This window comes from Phoca vitulina, unplaced genomic scaffold (assembly GCF_004348235.1).
Source record: "Phoca vitulina isolate PV1807 unplaced genomic scaffold, GSC_HSeal_1.0 scaffold17, whole genome shotgun sequence".
NCBI lineage: Eukaryota > Metazoa > Chordata > Mammalia > Carnivora > Phocidae > Phoca > Phoca vitulina.
The window spans coordinates 29045753-29067415 of record NW_022589720.1 but is presented as its reverse complement, the minus strand read 5'-3'; the positions used below and the strand labels follow the sequence as shown (position 1 = coordinate 29067415).

Sequence of the window (21663 nt, the reverse complement as noted above, 5' to 3'; positions counted from 1 at the left end):
ATGTTCATTTAGGGAATTCTCAGATCTTTACTAAAGATAGTTTAAGAGTTAGGACTTCAAAATTTACAAGTCAGTATGATTTGTACAAAACTGACCAGAGCCATGTTTAGATATAAATTTTAGGTTATTTTGCTAGATAACTGTAGCTGCCAGAGAAATCTGAAGTCTCAGACCCAATTCTGAGCCACATACAGACATTTATTATCTAAGCATTTATTAGCAAGTAAGCAAAAACAATTCATATGACCTGCTCCGCAAGATTAAGAAAAATCCCAGCTCTCTAGCCTTGCAGTTACTCCACCACCACTTTCATGAAAGGTTCACTGAAAGCAAACACTCAATAGCCCAGAAATAGGAACTTTATCCATATAGTTGAAAGAATCCAGAGTTTACAGGTAGATACTAGGTCTAGCAAAAACCATCATCCCCAAGAGTTCAAGTTAAAGGCAAACTAGATTCTTAAGCCCTACTCATGCAAGAGTAGAAAATTGGGTCTAAGTAAAGTTCAGCTAATTCACATATCTTGAATATCTAGTTAGTCAGTAAGACCTCATTTCCAACATACATTATGCAAGTTAACAAGATATCAGTTTCACCAATAAAAATCTATTTTTGATATCTAATATCTAAAAGATATCTAAAAGATAAAGATAAAAAGATATGGTCAAAAACAGAAATAAGAGGGTGGCCTGTGGTTGCAACATGTAAAGCCCTTTCTGATATAATGCTAGCTGACCACACCTGCACAGTGCAGCACTGGCTAGCACCTGGTTATTGGCTTAGCATATGTCATACACATATACATAACACTACACAGTATTTACTAGAGTATTGAAATAAACTAGGCAAGGTAATAATCCCTAAATACAAATATTTTTTTACAAAACAACAAAAGACTGAAAACATCTTTAAAATTTAGGTTAATGAAAGTGAAGGAAAGAAATCTAAGGTACATTTTTCTTTCATTCAAATAATGAAGGTAACATATGGTCATATAAACTTAGTGTATTTTGGTACAAAGCATTATAGACAGAATTCAAATGATAACAGCTCTATCTTCAAATATGAAGGTATTAAGTTGTGCAATACATACCATTCACAGGGCTGAAGGGATCGAAATGCCTTAAAAGAAGCATCCATTCCAGCAAAATCCCAAAACTTAACATCATAGTCATATCCTCCAGTCACCAAACGGGCTCCTGAGGGATCCAGACCCAAAGCAGAAACCTGGTTTAAAAAAAAAAAAAAAATTAACTGGAGAAAACTACTTACAGTCTATAATAACCTCCATTTCCTTTCTCTAACCTGATCTCCTATATTATAGGCATTGGAAGTACAGCCCACCAGCTGTTATTACTTCTAAAAAGTGTGACTGGATAGCATCTTCTCTATTATTTGACCTTGTTATTATGACTGTTATTTCTTTTGAAATAAAGAAAAAATATTTTAATGTAATTAATGTATTTGCCAGCTTAGTCCCAACTTACCAAACCTCATAAATAATTCAGCTTTTTCAATAAACAATTTTGAGAAAACCTTTTGATATTTTAACTACCACTAACAGAAGACCACATGAATCTAAAATTACCAAAATGAGAAAATGCCAAAGGGAATGTTAAGAAATCTATTTAATGAAGTAGGACAAAGTAGAAATTATTTTCTTGTGTATATGGCTAAATGACTCAATATAATCACCTTAAACAGTTATTTTTAAAGCTGAATTTATAAGTGACTAACTACATTATAATACCACTTTTATATTGTTTCCATAAAATATCTGCCTTCCCTGTGAATTTTCCTAGGTCCAATGCACATGTGAATGCCCAACTGGTAACTCACTATTCTTAAGCAGGAAGTCCCTGGATCTACTGCCCTCTCAGGAGGAAAAAAAATACATTAGAAATAATTAACAGATATTACCATACATATGAAATACTAAAAGGATCAAAGTTTTATATAAAGGAAGCAACTATAAATCAGTTCTCCTAATAGACTTGAAATGTTATTAATGTAATAGAATTACTGTAATTAAAACCAGATATTTACAAAATAATTTTACTCATTTCAATCACTACCTGCAAACACTGATTTCAGAACATAAGGGAATTATATATAAATATAATTAATGACTTATTATATGTTTAAATTAGATAGGTACTACTCTAAATGTGTTAAAGAAAGCATTCAAATGAGAACTAAGTCATTTTTTATGCCTGAACAATTATATGTCCTAAAACCTAAAACAATGAAAAATAAAAATAATAAAAATAAACAGTAGCTTTTGAAGTCTAGAAAGTGACTTCTGCTACTACCAACTACAAACAAAAGTACGTCCATGCCCACTCTATCCTTCTACCCTCCTGTTACAATTAAAGAGGTGTCCTCCTCCTGATAGAACTAACTGCACCAGTGTTCATCCCATTCCAATACAATTTGAAACTGCAAATTCATTTGTGGTTTGTCTATTCTGTGCCTGTCCTCCCCTCAAGGGTGTAAGCTCCACTCCCTCGCTGCAACTGCCAGCATGGAGAACGGGGCAGAGGCCTACAGTCAGGGTAGAAGAACTGATGACTAGCCGTAGGCATCTTCCTTGAGTCCTCCTTGGGGAAAAGGAAAGGGCTGTTTGGAGCCAGCAGCTTCCAACTTCCAGAGAATCATTGGTCGGCCTTCAGCTCGGGTCATAATCTCCAGATGATCTCAGGATTATCCCAGGATGATCTTGGGATCCTAGGATCGAGCCCTGCGGAGCACTCCCCACTCAGGAGGGCTCCCCACTCAGCAGGAGTCCGTTTCTCCCTCTCCCTCTGCCCCTCCCCCCACCACTCATGTGTGCTCTAATAATTAAATAAACCTTTTTTTAAAAAAAAAAAGGAAGCTCTAATTGATTTTTTAATGTGCAAAACAAGTGGGCACTATGTTTTTAATTATAATTCTTTAAAAGATAAAATTAAATTTAAAAAAATAGAAATATTTAAATAAAACATGTAAAACTCATGAACACTCGTAAAAATCTGAACTGGAGCGCCTGGGTGGCTCAGTCAGTTAAGCGGCTGCCTTCTGCTCAGGTCATGATCCCAGGGTCCTGGGATCGAGCCCCGCATCGGGCTCCCTGCTCAGCGGGAGGCCTGCTTCTCCCTCTCCCACTCCCCCTGCTTGTGTTCCTGCTCTCGCTGTCTCTGTCAAATAAATAAAATATTAAAAAAAAAAAAAAATCTCTGAACTAAATGATAGGGAAGCTTCTGTTTAAGTATGAACTGTCTACAGTTCCTTTCCTAATAGTTAGTAAAATTCTGTCACAATTTCAGAAAAATACCAGAACTCTGATTTAATAAAAAGTAGATATAAGATCACAAATCAGATGGAAATGGTTTCTTAAAACAGCAGTTCTCAGATACTTGGGTTTCAAGCCACTTTATACTCTTTAAATCTATTGAGGACCCCAAAAAGCATTTGTTTATGTGAGTTATATGTACCTGTATTTACCACAGTAAAACTTTAAACTAAGCCATTTTAAAATATTTATTGTTCACTTCATTTAAAACAACAATAAACCTACTATACTCTTAACAAATATTTTTATGAAAATGGTATTTTCAAAAGCAAAAAATTCAGCAAGAAGAATGTCATCTTTCTCTATTAATTCTATCATTTGCATCATTTCTGGGTTGATTTCTACTGATTGATGTTTTCCTCATTATGGGATGTATTTTTCTACTGCTTTACATATCAGACACCTAGAAAAAGGCAGTTTCATTGAAAAGAGAAAGCAAGATAATTTTATTCTTTCATTCATGAGGTTTCATTCATTCAACTACTACTTTTTTAATGGCTTTACAATAAAATGATTTCATGTTATAACTCAAAATTTTACATTATTAATCTTTAACATAAATATAGCAATACAAAAATAGAATCTGTAAGTCTAAGCAATAATAATCTTAGAGCAATACAGTAACTATTTTATATTCATTTCTTATCTCAATGTTCGTCTAAAAAACGAACTCAGGCCTTTTGATATAGAAATAAAGCTAAGGGTAATGAGAAATTTTCCCACACCATAAAAAGGAAAACTGTATTTTAGTTTCATTTCTTTTTTCACTTGTAATGTTCCTCTATCAAAGAACAAGGTTTTAAAGCCAACAATAACAATAAGTGTTGCTATTTTAAATGAAACGCAACGGTTATTTTGATTGAATAGAAATGTAATCTTTCTTTTTCTTTAATGCCTATAGCTTCTGTGTTATCAGTTGATTGTGCAATTAGCCTTAATACAAATGTATCATTGGTTTACTTTTCCATGAGAGCCTTGTTACTGAGAGGAAAGAATCAAATTTTTTAAACTTACTGTTTTAGTGCCATGCTTTAGAGTTATTTCATGCGAATCAGGGATCTTTTGGACAGGATTCTGAAAAAAGAAAATTCCATGACATCAATGAGTATCCAACATATGGGGCGGAGGGGGGGCAGGACTACATGCCACATTCACAGGAAATATAATTTTTAAAAATTGCATCACTAGCTTTTTACACAACGCTTAAAAAAAAAACAGGAAATAAAATTTCTGAGAGTATCTTATTTCTGCACTTCTAGATAGACTACAGTTGTTGAGCTGATAATAAATGTACCTCAAATCTCAAAAAAGATAAGACTAAGAAACTCTTTAGGTTGTATGGAACCGTAAGCCCTCTCAGCATCCAAATATTTAAAGTCCTCTTTTCACTGAAAATTGGGCATAACTTAAAGTGCTTAACTACACAAAATAAAATAAAATCTGCACAGGGTAGATATATACCTTTTAACTCTTGAAAGTTTAAAAATCAAAACACTGCTGCTCCAAAATAACACAAATAAGGAACTGAGTCATTCAATGATTCATTGGTTCAATAAGCATTTGTTAAAGTGAGATTATTCCAGATGCTGGGTAGCATCAGACATAGCCTCTACCATTCCCCCTTCCAAGAAGCATGTGGTCGAGGAGGGGGAGATCAATCACTCTAATGCAATATGAGAAATGCTATGATAGACAGGAGGTATGGCCAGGATAATCGAGGAAGAGAAAAGATGGATGCATATATCAGACATAAGGAATCACAGTGATCATCTGAATATGAAGTTTCATTGTTTAGTCAAGTTTCCATTATCCAAGAGCTGGGTAATCATACTAAAATTCTAGGGCCATTACAAATTTACGTGAGGATCATCCTGCAATCTACTTAATTAGATATGTGCAATCTAACAGACTTTGGTCCCTGTCTCCCCTCATTCTTTAACATCCTTGATGAATCAATCACTAGTTTTATTTCATCATAAACTCTTCCCCTGCTATGGCTCTTTCTCCTCTGCACATAAACAATTAAAGTACTTCCCATATTAGACACACACACACACACACACACACAATTTCCGCTATATTTACTGCTATATCATTATCTTTTCCTTTGCAATCAAGCTTCTTTACACAAGTTTTCGCTCAAGTGTCTCTGCTTCCTTTCACCGCTCTACCTCTACCACTCTGGCACGTCCTTTTATTCCTAATGCCCAGCACAGTTCTCGGCACTTAAGAGACTCTCAGTAAATACCTCTTGAATAAACAAACAAGTCACTATAAATGCCCCTGGACACTTTTCAGAACTTAACCTGCACAACTGACCTTTCAACAGCATGGCAACTACTTAACTACTTCCTTCTTCTTGAACCTGTTCTTTCCTGGGAGGAAGCAGGCTCGACAAGAAGCCAGAAAAGCTAGGGTTTTTATTTGTATTTTTTTTATAAGGTTGAACATTCTTTTTAACATTTTCTTTTATTTATTTTTTAAGTAAGCTCTACACCCAATGTTGGTCTTGAACTCACAACCCCAGGATCAAGAGTCGTGTGGTCTAACTGAGCCAGCCAGATGCCCCAAGAAAAACTAGGTTTTTCAATCTAGCCCTGCCACTCAATAACCCTGTCATAACTGCAGGAGAGTTACAACTCTATTTCCTCATTTGTATACAGAGGATAATAGCACCTGCCCTTTAGGTTACTATGAGGCAAGTGGTTTAAGCCTTATAATGCAGCATTCAGCACAAAGTAGGTGCTCAATAAATGACAGCCACCCTTTATTCTAAGGCTCACCTCCTATGTCGCCTATCATATCATCTCAGTCTATTTCCAGGCTTCCCTTCCTCCTTAACTGGCTAATTCCTACTCATCCTTTAAGATTCAATTGAGATATGACCTCTTCCTGGAAGCATTTCTCAACATTTCAAACTCTGGGTTAAATGACCCTTCCATGCATTCTCATGTCTCAGATAAGAGATAACCTCTCCTTATCTCGATCACAGAATTTATCAAAATCCATTGTAATTTTTGACCTGTCTCCCTCCCCACCACTCCATAACCAAATTGCAAGATGGACACTTCTCAAAGATTGTGTATATCTATTATTATCTCTGAATCCCCAATCCATAAAACAGATGGTGTATGGCAGACAAACACAAAAGTGTTTTGGAATTAATTAATGGCCCAATGTCTACCTTGTAGATCACATTAGATTGTACTTTTTAATTTACTTTCAAACATTAATGTTTATGTCCATAAAGGAGAGCAGGTGCTATCCATCAGATCAGCCTGGCAAGTGACAATAAAGGATAACGGAGGTTTTCAAAAAGTGAAAACTTTAACAACCAAATGATTATACCCCAGACCAAAAGTAAATTTAAAGTTGCAAGTACAGGGGTGCCTGGCTGGCTCAGTCGGTAAAGCATGTGACTCTTAATCTTGGGGTCATGAGTTCCAGCCCCATTCTGGGTGTAGAGATTACTTTAAAAAAAAAAAAAAAGTTGCAAGTATAAAGAATTAAAGGCAGTTTTGTTTTAGACTGTCTGCATCTCAGAGATTACTGTAGTCTACTACCACCACAATGCAATGAAGAAGATTAGGAAATGAGAAGACACTGAACAGGAACCCTAACCTCACAGTAACCTAAAAAACTGCTGGACAGTTTACAATTTACTTCAATACAAGACGTTACAGTATGGTTTACTATGCTTTGGAAAAGGGCTGCACATACCTTGATTTCAGAGATACCAATATTTCAACACAAATTCTAAAATAATTTAAAAGTCGAATAAATGAATTCTGGACTACCCCTATATTAAATTATGTAAGCCACTGCTCTCTTTGCAGTTGACAACATTTGTAAGCAATAAAAACTCATGTATAAGTGCTAAGTACTCTTACAAAAAAAACAGGAGAACAGTTCAAATGTTTCACTTAGAGAAGATTCTATTATAGTCAGTGTCTCATTTCATAACTAATTACTTTTTCATCACTCAAAACAGAAACACTGTCACTAAGAGGAAGGATGAAAATTATTTCATTGAATTCAATGCACAATGTGCCTATATGTAGACAATTTCTGGCACTTAAAACTTACAAGAACACAGAACAATTTAGTATTTACATTAGGAGTGAATTAAATGTTTAAATAAATGTTGTTTACATTTAAAATCAAAGTTTTACTGGAATTCATGTAGGGCATAACTCATAAAAAGACCACATAACTGGCACAACTAAATCATCTAAAATAGTAGCAATCCATCTTTTGGTAGCATATCACTTGATGGTGATTGTTCTTTTTCCAGAACTTTTCCTAATGACTTTTTGGGATATGGCTTAAGTGTTAAATTCGCTATAACAGTAAAATATTTTCATGATTTTCACGCCAGGGGACATCACAAGCTACAAGACTTCAATGAAATCATTTATTATAAGAATTCATAACAAAAGCTAGTCTTAATGGAAAAGGAGGAAAGATACCAGCTTTTGTTTTGGTTTGGTCTTAAATGCCAACCAAAGGATTATTTCCCAGGCTCTTTGGTTTGCCCTCATAACAAGGATAGCAAATATATCTGGAATAACATGAGCAGTTCCATCTGACATACACCCTTAAAGTATTTTCAAAAGACTTGCAAATCAGAAATAACCTTTCTGGGATAAAGCTGCCATAAGTTTAAAAAGTTATATATGTATGGTACTATAAGCCCTAATCAAAAGTCTACCCAGTAATAAAGATCTGACACAAAGTGGCTATGAATTGTGTGGAGAGAATGAGGACTACCAACCAGGAACTTGCAAAGGAGTGCTACATTCTCCCAGAAACCATTTTGGAAATAGTTGCCCATGTGGTATCACAGAAAACCAAAATTAGAGTCTATTCTAGTATAACTCTGGAGCTCCAATAGACTGACTTAATAATTATTCATCATCACACATTCTCTTAAAAAAACATTTATTATTTAATTATACACCATACACCAGGGACTACAGTTAAAGATAAAAAGACTAACAACACAGACACTGCTCACAAGCACTGTCAATCCAGTAAAGCAAAACTGACAGGTAAACAAATAGGCAACACTAAAATGTTTCAGATGCTATGACAGAAGAACACACAGGGTTCAGTGCTCAATTCCATTCTGCCTGGGGAAGTAGAGGGTGATCAGAAAAGGCTTTACAGAAGAGATGCTTGAGATGCCTTTGGAAAAATAGAGGTTCCCCAGGTGAATGTGGAAGGCATCTAGGAGAGAATAAAATAAATCCTGACACTGCAAATATTTTTGCCTGGATAGAGTTTAAATTGCTGGGCAGGAAAAGGGAAAGGCAGTGATGAGGCAACTTCTAGAATGGGAGAAAATGTCTGCAAATCATATATCTGATAAGAGGTTAATATCCAAAAATACAAAACTGCTACAATTCAACAACAACAACAAAAAATAACCTGATTCAAAAATTGGCACAGGACCTAAATAGGTATTTCTCCAAAGAAGAAATACAGATGACCAACAAGTACATGAAAAGATACTCAACATTACTAATCATCAGGGAAATGAAAATCAAAACCACACTGAGATACCAATAACAGGATGGCTATTATTAAAAAAAAAATAAGAAAAATGGTGACAAGGATATACAAAAAATGGAACCCTTACACATTGCTGGACAGAAATGGGGCAGCTGCTATGGAAAACAGTGTGGTAGTTCCTCAAAAAATTTAAAATATGATTCAGCAATTCCACTTTTGTGTATATACCCAAAAGAACTGAAAGCAGGCTCTCCAAGAGATGTTTGTACACCCATGTTCATAGCAGCAAGACAACAGCCAAAAGATAGGAGCAACCAAAGTGTGAATAAACAAAATGTGGTGTATATATGCATATATGTGTGCATATATATATATATATATATACGGAATATGTAATGGAATATTAGTCATTCTTTAAAAGGAAGGAAACTGGGCGCCTGGGTGGCTCAGTTGGTTAAGCGACTGCCTTCGGCTCAGGTGATGATCCTGGAGTCCCTGGATCGAGTCCCGCATCAGGCTCCCTGCTCGGCAGGGAGTCTGCTTCTCCCTCTGCCCCTCCCCCCTCTCATGTGCTCTCTCTCATTCTCTCTCTCTCAAATAAATAAATAAAATCTTTAAAAAAAAAAATAAATAAAAATAAAAGGAAGGAAATTCTTACAATAAAACATGGATAAACTTGGGGGGCATTATGCTAAGTGAAACAAGCCATAAAAAGAAAAATACTGTACAATTCCTATGAGGTATCTAGAGTAGTCAAATTCATAGAAAGTAGAATAGTGGTTGCCAGAGTTGGGAGAGAGGGGAAAATGGGGAATTACTGTTTCATGGGTATAGTTTCTGTACAAGATAAAAAAGTTCTGGAGACTGAATATACGACAATGTAACACTATTGACCTGTATTTAAAGATGGTTAAGACTGGGGGGGGAGGGATGGTTGAAACAGGTGATGGGGATTAAAGAGTATACTTATGATGAGCACTGAGTAATGTATAGAATTGTTGAGTCACTATATAGTACATACAATATAGCACTGTATATAATATATACACTAATATACTAATTAGTATATATAGCTAATATAGCACTGTATGTTAACTATACCGGAATTAAAATAAAAAACTTAATAAAATGTAATAATTTTTAAATAAATAAAAATAAAAATGGTTAAGATTATAAATTTTATGTGTATTTTATCAAAGCTAAAAAAGAATTTTCATAAAGTCCACATAAGCAAAAAAAAAAAAAAATTAAAAGATGCATAGTATTAAGCCTGAATACTTCTTAATGTTCTAATAAACTTTAGGTAAGCTTCAAAATAAATCATTTATCAAATGTTTAAAATCTTCCTCCAAAAATGGAAAGTTATAGGTCTAAAATATTGCAGGAAGGAAAGACAATTTCCTATCTAATTCTCACAGCTGGTTCCAATCTTTCAATTAGTAGTATTCCCAAACCACCTCTCAATTACCCTCGGTTTATGCCCTATTGCAAGCTGCAATCTTGGAGAACATTTCTCAGTAACATGACTTAAAAGTATGTTGTTAAATAACTTTTTATACTTGTGTTAAGGCTGAGAAACTCAAAAAGGATAGGTCATTCTTAAATTTTATCAGAAATTATATTATTTTTTAAAATCCGTTACATTATCAATAAACACAAAGATGACAATTTTCTTATCATACAACAATGCAGGTAATAAGCCAACAGGATTTATACCAAAAGATACATTTATTTTCAAAAGCTACCATGAACATACGCCTTATCATTCCCTGACACCCTAAAATTTTGAGTATTTCTGCTCTTATTTGCTACTTCTGAAGACCTGAAATCTAGACAGGACTCTGCAATTAACTCCACTGTAACCTCCATTAAGTCACTCAGTTGTCTAGAACCTTAGCTTTTTCACTTATAAAAATGAAAAAATCAGGGGTGCCTGGGTGGCTCAGTCATTAAGCGTCTGCCTTCAGCTCAGGTCATGATCCCAGGGTCCTGGGATCGAGCCCCGCATCAGGCTCCCCACTCAGCGGGAAGCCTGCTTCTCCCTCTCCCACTCCCCCTGCTTGTGTACCTTCTCTCACTGTATCTCTGTCAAATAAATAAATAAAATCTTAAAAAAAAAAATCAGATGAGGTAATTCATGACATTCTATGATGACATGGTTTACCTTAAACTTACTCACATCTGAAACTATGAACACTCCCCCTATCTCACTAAAAAGTCCTTCTCTGACTGCTATCTTCTTCACTTCTCTCTGCATTGCTCACTACCATGATGTTACCCTTCTTAGGTTGTTTTTCTTTGAAAACTTTCAATGGTTCTCCATTGCTTTTAGTAACAATCAATAACTTTTCACAGCATTCACACATTTTTGTTTTAGAAATTTTCTGCAACATTTGACTACTGTCCCAAGTTAAGTTTAGAAAATTAATGTTTTGAAGAAGTTTCTGGTCAAAGGGTACAAACTTCCAGTTACAAGGAGGTTCTGGGGATCTAATGTACAGCATGATGACTTGAAATCTCCTAAGAGAGTAGATCTTAAGTGTTCTTACCACACACACACAAAAAGAATTGTAGCTATATGAGGCGATGGATGTGTTAATTAACCTGACTGTAGTAATCATTTCACAATTTATACATATATCAAACCACCACATTATACCCTTTAAATATATATAATTTTTGTCAATTACACCTCAATAAAGTTGAAAAATAAATAGAATATTACTAAAAAATAAACAAACTAAAAAAGGACTGGGGTGCCTGGCTGGCTCAGTCAGTAGAGCATGTGACTCTTGATCTAAAGGTCCTGAGTTCCAGCCTCACATTGAGCAAAGAGATTACTTTAAAAAAAAACTTCCTATATAATTATGGGGTGCCTGAGTGGCTCGGGTGTTAAGCGTCTGCCTTCAGCTCAGGGCATGATCCCAGGGTCCTGGGATCAAGCCCCGTATCGGGCTCCCTGCTGGGCGGGAAGTCTGCTTCTCCCTCTCCCACTCCCCCTGCTTATGTTCCCTCTTTCTCTGTGTATCTCTCTGTCAAATAAATAAATAAAATCTTAAAAAAAAAAAAAAAAACTTCCTATATAATTAAAAAGCAGTTTCTTATAAGATACTAATATCTAGGGGCGCCTGGGTGGCTCAGTCGTTAAGCATCTGCCTTTGGCTCCAGTCATGATCCCGGGGTCCTGGGATCGAGCCCTGCATCGGGATCCCTGCTTGGCAGGAAGCCTGCCTCTCTCTCCCACTCCCTCTGCTTGTGTTCCCTGTCTCGCTGTGTCTCTGTCAAATAAATAAAATTCTTTAAAAATAAAAAAAAAAGATACTAATACCTAAAGAGCCTAACAATAGTCTTATTATTTACAATGGTACTTTTCTATATATTACTTATTAATATATATATAGTAAGAGCCCACCCTTACCCACAACATTAACCACTCCAGGCAGGAAAGGAATAAAAAAGGAGTTGGGCTTGCCAGTTGGGCGGTGGTTTGTGGGAGAGTGTTATAACAGAAATAAGAAGGAGCAACCTGGCTTTCTAGAACCCCTACAATGAAACTCCTCCCTCCCACTCCTTCACTCCCACCCTAAAAAGACTTTCTTTTACAACTATAAACAAAGGTCCTGGGTTTTACTATTTGCCCTACTCCTGAAAAAAAGGCCCACCTCCACCATGTCAGTGGCAACAATGTATACATCATTCCCAAATCTTCACAACTTGAATTAATTATCCACTGAAAGCCTCCAGTCCCTAGCCTCCTGTCTACAAAGAGTAAGTATTTATTAAAATGATTCATTTGGGAAACAAAGCACAGAGTTGCTGTGATGACCAAATTAGTTAATGTGACAAAGTACTTTATAATTATAACCCATTATGAGTAAGAAATTATTATGAGCCTATGGCTACAAAGGTTTTTTCTGAAAGTACATATTTTAGAAACTGTTGGGAGACCCGGTATAAAATGCCTTGAGATAAAAAGGTTTCACCAAGTTTCAGTATCTCAGATATGCAGTGCAGAATTACTTCAACATAGGTTATGTACTATACTATGTTGAGTTACGTTCAAGAGTTCCTATCTGTTTTTAAAAAAAATTGAGTTACTGCTTGTGCAATCTGTTTCTATTTAGTTAAAGATGCACGGACTAGGGGCGCCTGGGTGGCTCAGTCGTTAACCGTCTGCCTTCGGCTCGGGTCATGATCCCAAGGTCCTGGGATCGAGCCCCGCATCAGGCTCCCTGCTCCACGGGAAGCCTGCTTCTCCCTCTCCCACTCACCCTGCTTGTGTTCCCTCTCTCGCTCTCTCTGTCAAATAAATAAAAATTAAAAAAAAAAAAAAAAAGATGCATGGACTTTACTAACTTTAACTACAAAAGGTGCCACAGCATGAGTTAAATTAGGTAAAGGATTAATTTATTTGGGAAAACAAAAGAAGCCTGAGCCATAATAAATTTTTATTATATTGACCTGACACTGAGATATCTTTATCCTTTACCTAACAACACTGCGGAATGGATACCATATCTGATTTAATATAACTTTCCATACATGCAAAAGCATGTATATGCTTCACAATTGTCAAAGGGACAGTGAAAATTAGAAACATCTTAAAAACCAATCTATACAGGTTCTCTTGGACAATTCTACAATTCCAGCTCTAGCAATTATACATCCTACTCATCCCACCAAATATGGAACAAACACAGTATTAACACTTCATACTTGCCATAATGTCTAAAGCCACCACCACTATAACCAAGTATTTTAAATCACTCTTGAGCATTTCTTGCTAAAGAACAAACACAGATTGTGGAGAGGATGTGGAGAAAGGGGAGCCCTCGTGCACTGTTGGTAGAAATGAGAACTGGTACAGACATTCTGGGAAATAGTATGGAGGTTCCCCCAAAAAAGTTAAAAATGGAACTACCCTATGATCCAGGAATTGCACTACTAGGTATTTACCCAAAGGATACAAAAATACAGATTCAAAGGGACATATGCACCCCGATGTTTATAGCAGCTTTATCAACAATAACCAAACTATGGAAAGAGCCTAAATGTCCATCAGCTGATGAATGGATAAAGAAGATGTGGTGTACACATACAATGGAATATGACTCAGCCATCAAAAAGAATGAAATCTTGCATTTGCAACAACATGGAGAGAGCTAGAGTATATTATGCTAAGTGAAATAAGTCAGAGAAAGACAAATACCATACGATTTCACTCATGTGGAATTTAAGAAACAAAACAGATGAACCTATGGGAAGGGGGGGAAAAAAGAGAGAGAAAGAGGGAAACAAACCATAAGAGACTCTTAATGAAAGAGAACAAACTGAGGGTTGATGGAGGGAGGTGGGTAGGGGAGACTAAATGGGTGATGGGTATTAAGGAGGGCACTTGTTATGACAAGCACTGAGTGTTGTATGTAAGTGACAAATCACTAGATCTTATTCCTGAAACCAGTACTGCACTGTATGTTAACTAACTAGAATTTAAATAAAAATTTGAAAATAAAAAAAATAAAAAGAAACAACTTAAAAGCAGGAGAAAGAGGAAAAGCAAGTTTACAAAGAAGTGATATTTGGGGCATGTGGCTGGCTCAGTTGGTAGAGTACGCAACTCTTGATCTTGGGGTTGTGAGTTCAAGTCCCACGTGGTATAGAGAGTACTTAAAATCTTAAAAAAAAAAAAAAGGACAAAAGTAGATTGTTCACTTGCCATGTCCCCATTAGTCTGTAAGATCCTTGAGGACAAGTACAATGTCTTAGTTGATCTGTATCTGTAATACCTAATAGTATACTGTAGGTGCTCAAAATATATCTTCTTAACTGAAGATAATAAAGATTACCTACTAATGAAAGCTTGTTTTTAAAAGAAAATAAGTGAAATCTGTGAGGAAAAAATAATAGACAATCATATTTGTACTTACCATAATGTGTTTACATATCCCTCTAAAACATGGGGACATATCTATCAACTATTTATTTTCATATCTACTCTTCAAATTTTTCTGTGTACTTTCAAGATAAAATATTTGAAGCCACAGGCAGATTTAATAAAAGCCGTACCTAATAAACAGTAAGAATCGCAAAATAAGGAAGACACAGGTATTGTCTTCATGAGCTCAGAAGCTATGAAAGGTACACACTTGTAAACAAATGATTGTATCACAATTATGATCATTTTACCGTGGTTGTGAATGCCCTATGTAAATCATACGCAAAAATGATCCCAATATGTATCAAAGACCTAAATGTAAGAACAAAAACTATAAAACTCTTAGAAAAAAACAGGAGTAAATCTTCATGACCTTGAGTTAGGCTTCTTAGCTATGACACCAAAAGCACAAACAACAACAGAAAAAATAAATTGGGTTTCACCAAAATTTAAAGTTATTGTACTTCAAAGTACACCATCAAGAAGGTGACGGACAACTCTAAGAATGAGGGAAAATATTTGGAAATCATATGTCTGATAAGGGACTTATGTCCATAATATATGAAGAACCCTGATAACTCAACGATAGACAAGTAAGTCAATTGAAACAGGAAAAAGATCTAAAGAGACATCCCTCCAAAGAAGATATACAAATGGCCAATAAGTACATGAAACAATGCTCAAAGTCATCTCGTTCTTTAGAGAAATGCAAATCAAAACTACAACAAGATATTACTTCACACTCACTAGGACAGCTGTAATCATAAAGACGAACAATAACACATGTTGGTGAGGATGTGAAAGACTGAATCCTCATAGACTACTGGTGGGATTTTAAATGGTGTAGCCAGTTTGAAACAGTTCCTCAAAATATTGAACACAGTTATCATATAACCCAGTAATTCCACTCCTAGATATGAACTCCCAAAACCAAAAAAATACATCCATACAAAAACTTCTCCACAAATGTTCATAGCAGACATCCATCAACTAATGAATGCATTTTAAAAAAATGTGGCAATACTGGCAATAAAAAGGAATGAGGCACTCATACATGCTACAACATGGATGAACCTTGAAAACGTTACGCTATGTGAAAGAAATCAATGAAAAGAACACTTATTGTATTAGTGCAGTGATATGAAATCTCCAGAACAAGCAAATCCATAGAGACAGAAAGTAGATTAGTGATTGCCAGGAATTAGGGATAGGGTAGTGAGGAGAGAATAGGAAGTGAAAGTTAAAGAGTGCAAGGTTTCTTTGGGGGAGGAGGAAAATGTCATAAAATTAGGTGGTAGTGATAGTTGCACAACTCCATGACTATACTAACACTCACTGAATTGTATACCTGAAAATTGTGAAATTTAGTACATATGAATATCTCAATAAAGCTGTTATAAGATAAAATAATAGAGGAATATAACTAACACAGAAGTAGCATAAAGAAGGAGGTATTCAATTCTATTTTTGTGGCTCAGTGAGGGTTTTTACAAAAAGAAAACGTTCTCCTTTCACAAGGAGAAAAGCTAGATCCTTAAAACTGAAAAGGTTCTTCCCTGATGAAGGAGACAGGTCTGTCTCAATGCACCCCACAAGGGTCAATGCTTACATAGCCTGCCAAGTGAATGGAGTTGTACTAAGTGTTGGCCACCATCCAGAGACAAGGAAGAGCATACTGGAATGCACAAGAGTCAGGCATATTCCAAGACTGTTCCTAGTTTATATGGATGGGGCATGAGGTAAGTGCAGGAGAGAGGCAGGGTGGGTTACAACCAGAGGTAAAGGAGAGCGTAAAGTTAAGCACACAGATTCTGGAGCAGATTCGCTAGATTCAAAAGCTGGCTCCGACGTTTACTACTGGGTGGCCCTGGGAAAGTTACTTAGCATCTCTGAGTATCAGTTTCCTTATCTGTCAACAGAGGATAATAGTACCAGGAGGATTAAAGGAGTTATTTCACCTTCAGTGCTTAGGACATTACTGCACAAAGTATCCACTGTCAGTAATATTATTTGGTTCTAGATTTGAGCATCTGCTTATTTCTTTATCATAAATCAAAAGGAGACTGCAGAGACAGAAAACTGTGGCTTAACAGTGAATTCCTGGTTTGTTGGAGCATCCCTTCTTACGACAGTAAAAAAATCACGGCTGTGCCACTAACTTCCTCATTTATTCAAAAAAGCATTTAATTCCCATTTATACTCTGCAAGGCTCTTGGGATGCAAAAATGAATAAAGACTCCCTGATTCCGATCCAGACCAGTAGTGAAATGGCAACATTACCAACCAACAGCTGCCTGGTAGACTATGTGAATCAACTTGGTGGTCTTGGTCTTATTTCAAATTCACAATTAGCTGCACTTCTAGCACTGAGCACAAATAGTATGAACAAAATGTCTTTCCAAATAAGGATCAAGGTTTATAGAAGAATAAAAGTTAGCTCTGTTGGAGCTGCTTCAATATGTACTTATATGCCATTCTATCAATTTGGTACTTAAAAATAAAAATTTATTCCAATGCAAACTTTACAATCATGGAAACAAGAAAGTACCTAATTCCATGAAAAGACAAATTATATCAATTTTGGTAAATATTCCTGATTTTCTAGAAATTCTTTATAATGGCACTTTTTAAATTGTAAGATTAAAGCACTGAGAAATCTCAAAACTGACACAATTTTACTCATGTAAATAGAAAGAGTGAAAGATCAAGGGACCTGTTTTATTTTCAAATACTGTGTTTATACCTACTAAACTGACAAACTGATGTGCATTTTCTATAATTATCTTCTTTAACATTCAGAGGAGTGCAAAAACTAATTACATAACGCTCATTCTTAAGACTACTTATCATTGGGAAGGCAGAAGAAAAAATAAAATCTATAAATAAAGCAACTAAAAGAAAAATTTTTAAATAATAAACTGAGTGGGATGCCTGGCTGGTTCAGTGGACAGAGTGTGTGACTCTTGATCTCGGGGTTATAAGTTCGAGCCTCATGTTGGGTATAGAGATTACTCAAAAACAATATTGTTAAAAAATAAAATAATAACAAACTGAAATAAAAAATGGGGGGGAAATTACACTGAATTAAGTTTAAAAAAAAAAAAAGGTTTAAGGTGAAAGGAAACATGAGTGAAACAGAGCCAAGAGGTGAGGCATATGTAGGAAGATGTTAGGATCTAGAAAGAAAAACGAAATGAAAACGAAAGATAAAAAAGATAAAAAATTCCACATAGATAAATAACAAGCGAAGGGCTTTGGAAGGCCCAATTACAACAGTAGTTTTTTTTTACAGCCAATTATAACAGTATTAATAGAAATATGATGTGTGAATAATTTAACCCTCTGAACCCAGGATCAAAAATATAAAATGTAGGGGCGCCTGGGTGGCTCAGTTGGTTAGCGACTGCCTTCGGCTCAGGTCATGATCCTGGAGTCCCTGGATCGAGTCCCGCATCGGGCTCCCTGCTTGGCAGGGAGTCTGCTTCTCCCTCTGACCCTCCCCCCTCTCATGTGCTCTCTCTCATTCTCTCTCTCTCAAATAAATAAATAAAATCTTTAAAAAAAATATATATATATAAAATGTGAAGAAAAAAAAAACCCAGCAGTGTTATGAGCAGAGAGAGAATGGGGTGGGAGTGGGAGGGGTCATTTTTCCAACTAAAATTTTTGACATAACATGGCATAAAGACTCTAAAGGACTGACTTTGGCAAGGATTATTAAGAGGACTGTTTTTGCAAAAAATATTCAAGTTTTCTCAAAGGCTCTTAATCCTATGATAGTCAAATCATTTACCACCCTTGTCAATATTCCTTTTTTTACTTAAGAACTGGTGTAACTCAACTAAATCCTCATTTGACAATGGCTTTGGTAGAGCAAAGGACATCCTTAACATCATTCCATAGACTTAATGACAACTTACATCTGCAAGACTTGCAACTTAAGGTACAGTATATACATCATAATGACAGAAATTTACCAGAGTAAATAAACTTACATGTTAAAACAACTTGTAATTAAGGAGACTACAATCGGTCAGATAAAAAGTACCCTCCTGCCTTCCTCATTGCACTTAAATTATGCTTTGTATTATTTGCATAAACTAGTCCATCTTTGGGGGCACCTGGGTGGCTCAGTCAGCTACATGTCCAACTCTTGATTTTGACTTGCATCATGAGCTCAGGGTGGTGAGATCAAGCCCCAAATCGGGCTATGCGGGGAGTCTGCTTGAGATTCTCTCTCCCTCTCCCCTACCCCAACCCTGTGCATGCACACGTGCACTCACTCTCTCTCTAATAAATCTTAAAAAAAAACAGTCCATCTTCATCACTACACACTAACTATTGCAAAGAAAGAAAGAAAGAAAGAAAGAAAGACAGAAAAAGAAAATGGTTCATGCTAGCAGTGTCATTCACATTACAATTACACAAAATATTTGTTGGGGGGGAAAAAAAAGCCATTGCTCAAAGGCAGGACACACACTAGTGATTGCTCCTGGCAGCCACCTGAGAAGATACAAAAGCCTACCTGGCAATGGGAGCTTAAAAAGGACCGAAGCCGGGGTGCGTGGGTGACTCAGTCATTAAGCGTCTGCCTTTGGCTCAGGTCATGATCCCAGGGTCCTGGGATCGAGCCCCGCATCAGGCGCCCTGCTCAGCGGGAAGCCTGCTTCTCCCTCTCCCACTCCCCCTGCTTGTGTTCCCTCTCTCGCTGTCTCTCTCTGTCAAAAAAAATAAATAAAATCTTTAAAAAAAAAAAAAAAGGACCGCAGCCTTTTAACAAAAGAATTGTGGCAGGACTAGCCTGCAAATGTGAGGGTGAGTACTGACTCCTGAGCTTCTAAAGGATAATTGTGACTAAATCAGAAGCTAGCTTTGATTCAGTGAAATGTTTAGGGTCAAGACAGTTACTCCGACCACAGCCAAGGATGGCGATTCATTGAACAAATATTCCTTGAGCATCTACTATGTGCCAGGTACCAGTCAAGCCACTGGGGATACAATAATAAAAGAGACAATATAACTGCCCTCACGGAACTTGTATTACTGTGAGGAGAAAGACAACAAGCCAATAAACAAAAAATGTCAAACAATGATAACTACCATAAAGCAATGTCAGAAAAAGCAGTGCAGTAGAGAGAGTGGAGGTACTTATATAAGGTGGTCAAAGAGGTAACACTTCCACAAAGATCCAAATAAAAGAGGGAGTCATGTCTGAGAGCTATTTGCTGTAGAGGAAAGAGTAAATAGAGAAGCTCTTTGAGGGAAGAAACATAGTTGCTAAGAGAAAAGCAGAAAGGTCACGGTGGGTAGAGAAGAGTGAGCAAGACAGGGAGTGGAAGGGGATGAAGTCAGAAAGATGTGAAGAGGCCAAGTCATGCAGGCCTTAGAGGTCAAGGCAGGGAACTTGGATTTCTTAACATTGTGACAGGAAGAAATTGGAGGGTTTACTGACAGGAAAGTGACAAGGGAAGCAGGGAAGTGATAAGATCTGACATCTGTTTTTAAAAGTTTGGATTATTCTGGTGATCAGAGAAATATAAACTTTCTTATTTGACCTTATAAACTTAAATCTTAAATTATAAAGAGGCTATCCTCAACCTTCCTGCCATTGAGCCTTATCGTATACTTACTGACTTAAAAAGCTTAAAGATACAAAAAAATAAATAAAAACCCTGTAAATATGTTAAAATACTGTCAAATCACAAAAGAATATTTATAATTTTTCTGCATTATTCTTTTTTAAAAAATGATTATTCCAGCATTAATCTCAACCTAAACCTCACTTGTTCCAATTTATAGAAGACATTGTTTATAAGATTCTTTTTTTTTTCCTTCCACTGTAGACAGGAGACAGTTCGAGTAAAATGGATTTTTGCCAAAAGCCAAAATGTCTCTATTGCCCCCTAGTGTCCATCTAAAGAATGAAGGCCTTCACACATTTGCAGCTTGGAAATGGTAAGGAGCACATTCACTGGATTTTGGAATAGAGCTTCTAGCATCCTCTGCTGACAGAATCTTGCAGGTGTAATTAAATTGTTCTGTTTTAAGGAACATTAATTTCCTCTGAAGTTAAGATCATTAAGCTTCCTCACATTGTTTTTTTTTTAAGACTTTTCTTCCCACTCATCTGCAATTAAATTAAAATTGGTCATTAATCAAATATGGTAATGATAAAGCCCTGCAATTCTGAGTGCTTAGTATGTGTCAATCTCTATCTTAAGTGTTTACTTAAATCATTCATTCTCATATCAACTTCTGAGAACTAAAAGAGAACTTTGACCCACTGTTAATTCTTCAACCTTTCCCTATGCATGAAGGAAAGAGACGGACTGATACAGGTGGTTGGCAATGACCAAGGCCAAGGGGATGAGAAACCTCAGACCAAAAGTCAGAGAAGCACAGTGGTGGCCCAAACTTGGACTCTTCACCACAGAACGTGCCAACCAGAGAGTCAGAGAAAGTTCATGGAAAACAGGTGCTCACATCTAGCCTTTAGCTACAGTCATAAAAATTCAACTTTCAGTTTTCTGCAGTAACAGGAAAGAGGATAGCAAGGCTAATGAAAATCCTCAATAATCCCAAAGTCTCAAGAAAAAAAACGAAATCTTGCCATTTGCAACAACGTGGATGGAACTAGAGGGTATTATGCTAAGCGAAATAAGTCAATCAGAGAAAGACATGTATCATATGATCTCACTGATACGAGGAATTTTTAATCTCAGGAAACTGAGGGTTGCTGGAGTGGTGGGGGGTGGGAGGGATGGGGTGGCTGGGTGATAGACATTGGGGAGGGTATGTGCTATGGTGAGCGCTATGAATTGTGTAAGACTGTTGAATCACAGACCTGTACCTCTGAAACAAAGAATACATTATATGTTAAAAA

General features: G+C 36.3%; 1 protein-coding gene across 1 annotated transcript in view; it reads right to left on the bottom strand.

Annotated features, from left to right (window-relative positions):
- WDR70 (WD repeat domain 70) overlaps positions 1–21663 on the bottom strand; it is a 353255-nt gene that overhangs the window by 291779 nt on the left and 39813 nt on the right. Inside the window, exons 6-7 of the mRNA XM_032415162.1 lie at positions 4346–4405; positions 1094–1227 (exon numbers count right to left, since the gene is read on the bottom strand). Of these exons, the coding sequence (XP_032271053.1) occupies positions 1094–1227; positions 4346–4405 (194 nt within the window). The remainder of the gene's footprint in view (positions 1–1093; positions 1228–4345; positions 4406–21663) is intronic.